Source organism: Engraulis encrasicolus, chromosome 14 (assembly GCF_034702125.1).
Source record: "Engraulis encrasicolus isolate BLACKSEA-1 chromosome 14, IST_EnEncr_1.0, whole genome shotgun sequence".
Classification (NCBI taxonomy): domain Eukaryota; kingdom Metazoa; phylum Chordata; class Actinopteri; order Clupeiformes; family Engraulidae; genus Engraulis; species Engraulis encrasicolus.
Window position 1 is genome coordinate 47,549,407 of NC_085870.1, and position 10,174 is coordinate 47,559,580.

General features: G+C 44.0%; 1 protein-coding gene across 2 annotated transcripts in view; it reads right to left on the reverse strand.

Annotated features, from left to right (window-relative positions):
• Nucleotides 1-10,174, reverse strand: part of LOC134462786 (guanine nucleotide-binding protein G(s) subunit alpha-like) — a 36,477-nt gene that overhangs the window by 4,224 nt on the left and 22,079 nt on the right. For both annotated transcript variants that reach the window (XM_063215992.1, XM_063215993.1), the window contains 4 exons: nucleotides 8,160-8,214; nucleotides 4,997-5,070; nucleotides 4,558-4,616; nucleotides 1,569-1,689 (listed from right to left, as the gene is read on the reverse strand). In XM_063215992.1, the coding sequence (XP_063072062.1) occupies nucleotides 1,569-1,689; nucleotides 4,558-4,616; nucleotides 4,997-5,070; nucleotides 8,160-8,214 (309 nt within the window). The remainder of the gene's footprint in view (nucleotides 1-1,568; nucleotides 1,690-4,557; nucleotides 4,617-4,996; nucleotides 5,071-8,159; nucleotides 8,215-10,174) is intronic.

The window sequence follows — 10,174 nt, forward strand, 5'->3', positions numbered from 1 at the left end:
ATACCAGGCTCCTGCTGACGTCCACTTTGACGTCACGGTTCACAGAGAAAAAAACAAATATTGATCGGTTCGTATTGCGGTTCGGTTCGCATTGTTCCAGTTCGTGAATGCTAAGATCTACTGCGTGAACACGCCAGCCGGCTCTTGATTAGGTACGGGAACAGACACGGTACGGTTCTGAGTTGGCCTGAATGCCCCTACCAGCACTTGAAGCACTTGAAGCACGGCTTACCAATATAAAAGCGATAAACGCGACATCCGAATTTAAACCCTTGTTCTGTTATCGTGATTCAGCTGTCTGTGTTGTCCGTTACCGGCGGTTCTGATAAAACTGGTTAAACAGCGACACCACAGTGTCTATGGAGAAACAGTGTTTAACAGCGATGGTGAAACATGGCACTACAGAAAATGAAGCACAATTTCTAAATGACTTGGAGTCAATGGCAGCGAATCTGTTTTTTAATTGGCTTTCCGCATGCCCCGCCAGTTTCTGAAGCACATTATGATTATGCTTATACCAATAGCGCGCCGGAAAATATGATTGACAGATGAGTTGATGAATCATAACGCGATCTGACACCTTACGTTAACATTGGATTCAGGAAGTAGAGCTCAGGCAGACGTGATGTTTACATTTTTGACTGAAGCCAGCTGCTTTTATGATAATCTCGAAGACAACACATTTGAACTTCAAAGTTTTCTGGATGCTTTGGATGTGGACAAATCATGGAGTAGAACTTTGGGACATATCATGAAGAAACGAATGAATAATAGGCAGATAACACGAACCACACACCGTCAGTTAGTTTAACAAAATATCTAAACGGCAGCACAATGCCTTTATTGGTCAGCTATGATATCATATGGATTACAAACGGGAACGTGGACAATGATTTTGAAAAGGTGTGGATTAAGTGAAAGGTTGGGATTTCTGCGGTCAAGACAGCATTTTAAGGTAAGGTTATATTTGTCCGCTGTAACAAGTTCGGTTGTTGATGAAGCTTGCGGCTTAGGAACGGGTTGACTCGCTCACCCATGGATGGGTTCATAATTGTTCAGAAGGGCTGGTGTCTGTCTTTCCCGTAGACTCTTTTCAAGTTAACGGCAGGCCTACGCGAGTTTTTGGCAGCTCTCGTGTACAGTGTACCTTGGTCGCAACGGTATGCTCGTGGCCACTCTTGACTTCATTTCTATTAGTTCAACCTAGCAGAATAAGAACACACCCTTTCTGGAATGATGCCTGTGGTGATGTGTTTTTCTGTCGAATGCATTGATGTGAATTGTTGTTGTAAGATGCAACACGAACATTTGGATTGTATTTTCAAGTCGTGGAGTGAAGGATGCGAAATGCAACATGGTAGAATGACTTAGTAGCCTAGGGAGCTGTCTGAAGAGGTCAAAATTCACAATTTAAGAGCGTTTTTATTTTTAAAATCTCATCTGGGGGAGACCCCACTAGTTTGGTTTGGTTACAGAATTTGTGCTTACCAACATCACAACCCCCAAAACCGCCACTGGCCCCTACAGTGTTGAAACATACATAAATACACACACACAGATGGACTAACCTGTTGTTCCAGATGTTCTTGAAGAGGTTCAGAGCTTCCTGTAGCCTGTTGGTCTGGTTGTCTTCACGAATGACCATGTTATAGCTGCTACTAGCCACCACGAATATGATAGCCGTTACATCTACACACACACACACACACACACACACACACACACACACACACACAGACACAGACACACACACACACACACACACACACACACACACACACACACACACACAAACACACATACACACACAGAGGTAAAGGGTGTGTGTGAGTTGTGATTGTCACTCTGGATTAAAGTGTCAGCTAAGGCTCTATTTACATGAATTCATTTCTCCATATAGTGTCGGCGTCTTGCAAACTATTTACATTTACAAAGCTGCTCTGTTTACAAAGAAACATGGATCGGCTGATTCGCTAGTCTGTGCTAGCTGAAGCTAGTTTCTCACCGTTTTTTGATGCTAAGTAAGCATCGTATTTGAATGCTCACGTGGGCTCTGGCGTCTTTGAATCCTTCCACCTATGAAGTCGTTTTCCAGTATTTTAATGTAAATGGATAGTGCATTCGCGATAGAAACGATATAGAAACAGATTAATGTAAACTAGACCTAAGTGTAATGTATTGTACTGTAGTATAGTGTAGTGTAATGTGATGTGATGTGATGTGATGTGATTACCATGCCAACAAGCCTGATGTAGCGGTCAGAGCCCCAATTCAGTACTCTGTAGGTCCAGATTCTATTTGGTTCTAGGTTCTATTTGGTTCTATTAGGCAACCTGGAGACCCGGGTTCTAAATGGTTCTATTAGGTAACCTGGAGATCCCTGTTCTATTAGTTTCTACGTAATCTGGCGGCTCGTGTTCCATTTAGTTCTGTTAGGTACTGTTAAGACTGCACTTTGATTAGACAGCACACTAAAGCCAGGCTCAAAGTACACGACTACCGATTGTGCGTCCGATTTTGGTGTCGGGGTGCACCGCACACTAGAAGAGAATCGCAACTGTCAATCTTGTCGCTGCTCGCAGCCACCGAGACAATGCCCGACGTTCTATTTCCAGTCGCAAATATCAAACACTGTTTGATTTCTACGATTTGCGATCGGCGACTCTTTGAGCTGCCAAAGTTCTATCTTAGAACGTCGCTCACGACGAGGAAATCTTTCCCGACAATCGCTTGCGATGGTCCTGGGGGGTAACGTTCCAGCGATTGTCGTAAGGGGGGTTTTCAGCCAAGAATCGGCACGATAGTTGTGTAGTTTGAGCCGGGCTTAAGGGCCTCCACACATCGGTTCCGACAAAGTGCAGGGCACTGCTACGCCAAAGTTCTATTCCAGTGCTTTCAATACAACCCCGCACACCAGCGCCGATGTCCGTGGACATCGGCTGGCGATTAAGGACGAGTTCTATTTTGTTTGAGCCACCCATTGATTATCCATTCTCTGCTGTTGTGAATTGTGTGCGGGGGTAACCGAAATTGTCAGAGGCGAAAGTGCGCCGCAGTGCTGTCAGAACCAATGTGCGGAGGGCCTAACACACCCACATCACACAGGGTAATAGGTCAGAAGCTCCAGATGAGAGGCAGTTGGAGAGATTTTGGGAACAGGTGACAATGGGAGGCTCGCCCACCGGGGCCTGTTTGGCCAGCATTTGGTATGCTCCACTTAAAGGTGGTTGTGCGGGTTGATCACTACTGACTAATAGGTACCTAAATCACAAAAAAATATGAATGCCATTGCTAAAATGGTGTTAGACTCCATGCATTACCGTTAATTTTTTCAACAGAATTTAGTGTTGAGGTCACATAATTGGGGACTCCCCCTTGGCAGAGAATCAATAGAATCTTGGGTCTCCAGTCCCCAACGTGATGTCATGCACTGCTTTATGGGGACAGAATAACTGTCACTTTCTAATAATAACGAAAAAAAAATATATATCACGTTTTGTTGTACCCAACCAAATCAAATATGACAGATAATAGTTTAAATGTGTAGTACTAACAAGAAAGTGGTAAAAATTAGTTCACAGACTCTAGGACTTACATGGCAGCGCTGTGGATGTACTTTGGGAATTTTGGAATTTTATGGATTGGCATTAATGTTGATGTCTATGGTTGATGTTGAGTTTCCCCAACAGCTGTGAATTTCAGAGGAGAGCCCGCATTAAAGCAAGCTCAGGACTGAGTCGGATGTCAAGGAAGACCTGTGCTTGTGATGAAGACCTGTGCTTCTGATGGTTCAGGGGCGTAGAAGGTATGCTGGTTACCCTTACACTAGGGGTGCGTTCAAGGTATCGGTATCGGGATACATCGTCACAGGCCTCTTCAAGATCCGTGTCGTATTGGAGGCATCAGTATTGATATTTCATTTAATAAAATAAATTGACTTTTGAATGCTACACAGCAACTGGCATTCATGATGTGTATCACGTAAATATGTCTGTTTTCTTTATAAAAAAAAAAAAAATGAATAAAAACTAAACAATGCAGGCCTAAAATATTGTGATACGCATCACCGTGTCGGGATGCACATGTATTGCGATGCATAGAATCGTGACCCCTGTATCGGGATGTTTATCGTATCGCGAGGTGTTTGGAAATACCCACCCCTACCTTACACTACATCCAACATTATCAGTCTCACAGGCCAACTGACATGACTTGATGCCTACAGTTAGTGTTATGAATTAAGACTGGTGATAGCTCTTAACTTCCTTAAAGTATACTTGAGGCTCAGGTTGTATTTTTCTGTGTGGTAACCCAGTGCCCCATATTCTATTTGGTTCCAGGGAGGCCCGGATCTTTTTGGTTCTATTAGGTACCCTGGAGATCCAGGTTTTATTTGGTTCCAGGGAGCCCGGGTCCTATTAAGTTCCGGGTTCTAAACTGGGTGGGGCAACTCGCCTCCTCTTCACTACTCACACAATCACATGTATATACACACACACGCACACGCACACACGCATGCACACACAGAAACATACAAACACACACACTTGTACTTACCGTTGAAGCACTGAATCCACTTCCTTCTCTCATCCCGTTGCCCTCCCACATCGAACATACTGCAGAGAGACAATACACACACATCAGCACTTACGCTACATACACACACATCAGTGCTTACACACAAACACGCACCAGAACTTACACACATACATCAGTGATTAGAGGTGACAAAAATATTTTCCTGAATAAAGTTTTTCAACCCCAATTCTGTACAATATGAGATATGCATTGCTAGTGCAATAAACGCATTTCAAATTAAAAGAACATAAACATCATATACACATTACTGTACAAAATGGTGTAAGGGTGTAATCGTTTAATACTGGGGCTGTGCATGTGCGTGAGTGCGTGTGTACACATTTTTGGGTGTACTTGTGTGTGTGTGTGTGTGCGTCTATGTGTGTGAGAGAGAGAGGGGGGGGGTTATACCACTCACTGGAATAAGACTTTGTCTACTTGGAATCTCGTCTCAGCAATTCCAGAAGTCAGAACTCTGCATCTTAGGAGATCCTAGAATACACACACACACACAGACACACAGACACACACACACACACACACACGCACACACGCACGCACACACACACACACACACACACACACACACACACACGCACACACGCACGCACACACACACACACACCAAAATATTCATACACTTGAGCATGTTTGAGAGAAATGTTTCATCTGTGTGTGTGTGCATGTACTGTGCACTGTGTGTGTGTGTGTGTGTGTGTGTGTGTGTGTGTGTGTGTGTGTGTGTGTGTGTGTGTGTGTGTGTGTGTGTGTGTGTGTGTGTGTGTGTGTTTTTTTACCTGGAATGTGGGGATGCAAATGGATATAATTAACCTTTCGCAAAACCCCTCCCACAAACGGTCGCCAACCAATCCGAGCTCAGCAACGATAACTAAGGAGTATAGAATTTGACGGAGGTCCGTCGAAAACTTGCGATTTCAGGGAGACATAAAACGTGTGCCTATGGCACCGTCACGTCCAACACCATCTGAAGTTTGATTGGGACTTCGTTTTTTCACTTTTCCGAAGCCAAAACCTCAAGCGGACTGATAACAGGAATGGATTAAGCCATGTGGGGGCTATTAGCCCCAGGTGATCATATTTATAAGTAGCAGGCTAACTCAACTGTGCAATCGTCTTGTTTGCTAATGTAGCCCCCTTCCCCTTTTTGCATTTAGCTGGCAGTAAACGTAGGCTACCCTAAACAAATAATCATTGCATCGCTCAGACTAAAGGACAATATTGTATGACATTACAGTAGGCCTATTGGATTCACGGCATTATGATTCAAATTTTATTGCGAAACTAGGCTACTAGTTGCGTTTATATTTGTTGTCATATGCGCCAAATGCACAGCCCACGGAACAGCCCCCACCCTCTCTCCTTTCCGGTGCGTGTGTCTGTGTGTAGTCTATGCATCGCGTGTGACAGCAAAAAAAAGTAACACTGAAATGGGCCTGCACTTGTTGCAACCTTGTTATGAAGATATGAAGATATGAACTGTCAACTAAAACCATTAAAGAGCGACGCCCAGTGTGACTGCCCAAGAGCTGCGCAGTGTGCCCAAAGCCCAGTTGTCCCCAATGTCCCAGTTAACACAAGCACCATCAAAATGTCCTGGTTACAGACATTACATCGCCATCATCAAGTTGTTGTACTTCACAATTGAATATAGCTTCTAGTAATCAGCGTGTGTATACAATAAGTGTACACGTATTGCCTATGAAACGCAGCCAAAACGTGTGGCTGGTTCTAAGTTTTTGACGGACGTAGCAACAATAACAAGGGGGCGTGGCTTTTGCGAAAGGTGAATTCTGCGTGTAGAAGTAGATTGTGTGTGTGTGTGTGTGTGACCAGGGGGTATACTGAGAACAAGGTTAAGTGATACACCAGGTTTAGGTACCCTACAGGAAGTGATAAACCTGTTAATAGAGATATCTGCAGGCATCATTTACAAACCCCAACTCCGATGAAGTTGGGACGTTTGGTAAACAGTGAATAAAATCAAAATGCTATCATTTTCAAAACATTCAATCTATTCATTAGATGGAGAATAGTGAAAAGACAACATATTAAGTGTTAAAACTGAGAAAAAATATTGTTTTGGGGGATATATGTACTCATTTCTAATTTGATAAATCCAACACGTCTCAAAAGAGTTGGGACGGGGACAATAAATGGCAGCAAATGTCGAGGAAGACTAAAAACAAAACAAAAGATAACACTTAACAGTTAAATACATTAACCGATGAGATGATTTTATATAAAAAACAGTGTTAATTCCTATCTTGGACATGATTTCACCAGTTTAAATGGTGGGTGTATTCCTTGTCATGTTTTGCAATGTTTTCCTTTCTGTAGTGCTTACAGTGTGACAGGTCTTGACCAAAAGCCCACCATTTTATCACCTGCTGGTCCTTATGATGGAGCCAAACTGTTAAAACATAGTAGAGAATGCAATTTGACCTTACTATGTGGCAATACTCGAAGATCTCCCTTCAAAATATAATGCATGAGTGGCTCTTCATGCTGTTTAAAACCCATTTATACCATTCAGCACTGTATTTAACTCTACAGATGAGTGAGAACATCTTAACCAATGCACTACTGCACCCGCATGCCATCATGGAGGCTGACTTTTGAAGCTAGCACTAACACAAGTTGGATGGTCCATTTTTACTGTAGCACAGGATGTGCAATGCTCTATTATTGTCAAAAAGAATGGACTTCTACAACTTCTGCTGACTTCTGTAAGCAAAGGACAGTTTCCCATGTCTTCTGGGTCCATTTCAAGTGAGCTCAGGTGCTTAGGAGAATGTTACACCCCTGTATCATTTTCATGCATTAAGCATTCTTAATATGGTAAATTTTCAATAGCTCTAGCACTCCAGGAATTAGAGTGACACTACAGCCAATATATATTTCATGATGTCATGAACCTATACAATGATTTTATTAACAAAAATATGTCTTATATACACTCAATCGTGGTAAATCAAAGGGAATTCAAAAATGTATGTAATAACTATGGTAATTATTCCCTTTGCATCTTTAATTCTGAGTGACTCAGCCTCTCTGTGATGATCTTATACCTGGACACCTATATTGTCCGTCAGTACAATTCATTTTGAAATGTTCTTCTTTGTTGTTTTATCTTATTTGGATGTTTACTAAATTTCACTGATCCCCGTCCCAACTTTTTTGAGACGTGTTGGATTTATCAAATTAGAAATGAGTACATATGTCCCCCAAAACAATATTTTTTCTCGGTTTTAACACTTAATATGTTGTCTTTTCACTATTCTCCATCTAATGAATAGATTGAATGTTTTGAAAATGATAGCATTTTGATTTTATTCACTGTTTACCAAACGTCCCAACTTCATCGGAGTTGGGCTTTGTAGTTAAGAAAATGAGGACTCCAGGACCTTCTATTAGATAATTTACGTACCTCTACCACAAGGTTAACTGAACCTGGTTCACTACTGAACGAGCTTCTTAGTATACCCCCTGTTCTCTGTGTGTGTGTGTGTGTGTGCGTGCGTGCGTGCGTGCGTGCGTGTGTGTATGCATGTGTGCTTTACCTGGTCTGTGGGTGTGTAGTCATTCTGCTTCACGACGTCGATCCGGTCAAGGAAACTAAGAGAGGAGCAGAGCAGAGAAGAACTCAGCACACAGGGCAACGGTGTGTGTGTGTGTGTGTGTGTGTGTGTGTGTGTGTGTGTGTGTGTGTGTGTGTGTGTGTGTGTGTGTGTGTGTGTGTGTGTGTGTGTGTGTGTGTGTGTGTGTGTGTGTGTGTGTGTGTGTGTAAATATGTCTCTGTGACTGTTAGTGTGTGGTAGTGTGTCATTGTACAAGGCAGGGATTTCATGAGCTCTGTGTGTTGGTGTGTGTGTGTGTGTGTCTGTGTGTGTGTGTCTGTGTGTGTGTGTCTGTGTCTGTGTGTCTGTGTCTGTGTGTCTGTGTCTGTGTCTGTGTGTGTGTCTGTGTGTGTGTCTGTGTGTGTGTCTGTGTGTGTGTCTGTGTGTGTGTCTGTGTGTGTGTCTCTGTCTCTGTCTCTGTCTCTGTCTCTGTCTCTGTCTCTGTCTCTGTCTGTCTGTTTGTGTGTGTTGCGGTATGTGTGTGTGTTGCATGTGTGCGTGTTGGTGTGTGTGTGTGTGAGTATGAGTGTGCGATGGGGTGTGTGCGTGCATGTGCGTGCGATGGTGTGTGTGCGTGTGTGCGTGGCTGTGTGTGTGCGTGTGTGCGCGGCTGTGTGTGTGTGGTTGCCCGCCTGTGTGTGTGTGCACGCGTTGGTGTGTGTGTACTGTGTGTGCGTGCGTGCGTGCGTGCGTGCGTGCGTGCGTGCAATGCTCAGCTGCCCTTCCAGAAGCCACCACTAGAGTGTGCAAGTCAAACCACTGACATGGGGAGTGAGTCAGCGCCCCGAAGCACAACACAACAGAAAGAGAGAGAGAGAGAGAGAGAGAGAGAGAGAGAGAGAGAGAGAGAGAGAGAGAAAGCCTGCTTTACTATGTACCTTTGCAATACAGTGTTTTTCACTTTAACTATACGCGCCTGTGTGTGTGTGTGTGTGTGTGTGTGTGTGTGTGTAAGTGAGTGTGTGTGTGTGTGTGTGTGTGTGTGTGTGTGTGTGTGTGTGTGTGTGTGTGTCTGCGTCTGTGTAAGGGATGGAAATGCAACTGAAATGCATGTGACTATGTGTGTGTGACTCTGTGTTAAGTGTGTGTGTGTGTGTGTGTGTGTGTGTGTGTGTGTGTGTGTGTGTGTGTGTGTGTGTGTGTGTGTGTGTGTGTGTGTGTGTGTGTGTGTGTGTGTGTGTGTGTGTGTGTGTCTGACATTACAGAGCGCCTAAAAATAGCTCGCTGGCTCTCTGGCCTCCAGCCGCGTTGTCATGGTGACAGAAGCACTGATGCTAAAAATAGACACAACATGCAGAGAGAGAGGGAGAGGGAGAGAGAGGGAGAGGGAGAGAGAGAGAGGGAGAGAGAGAGAGAGAGAGAGAGAGAGAGAGAGAGAGAGAGAGAGAGAGAGAGAGAGGGAGAGAGAGAGAGGGAGAAAGAGAGAGGGGGAACAGAGAGAGTGGGGAACAGAGAGAGAGGAAGAGGGAGAGTAAGGAAGGGAGAGAGGGAGAGAAAGGAATGGAGAGAGGAGGGAGGGAGGAAGACAGACGAAGAGAGAGAGGAGTGGAGACAGACAGGGAGAGAGAGAGGAGGGTGGGGGAGCAGACAGGGAGACACAGACGCACACACACATGCATACGCGCACACACACACACACACACGTTACAGCCACCCAAAAACCTAAACACAAACTTCATCTCCACAGGTCTACATCAACAACCAACATCACCTCATTTCTACACATCACACAACACATATCTCTCTCTCTCTCTACCCAACATACACCTGTATTTCTACACATCTTACCCGCCTATAGCATCTACTCAACACATTTCTACACATTGTACCAGCCTATAGTATACTCAACACATTTCTACACATTGTACCAGCCTATAGTATACTCAACACATTTCTACACATTGTACCAGCCTATAGTACATTATCTATTCAACACATGGTACCAGTCTATAGTATCT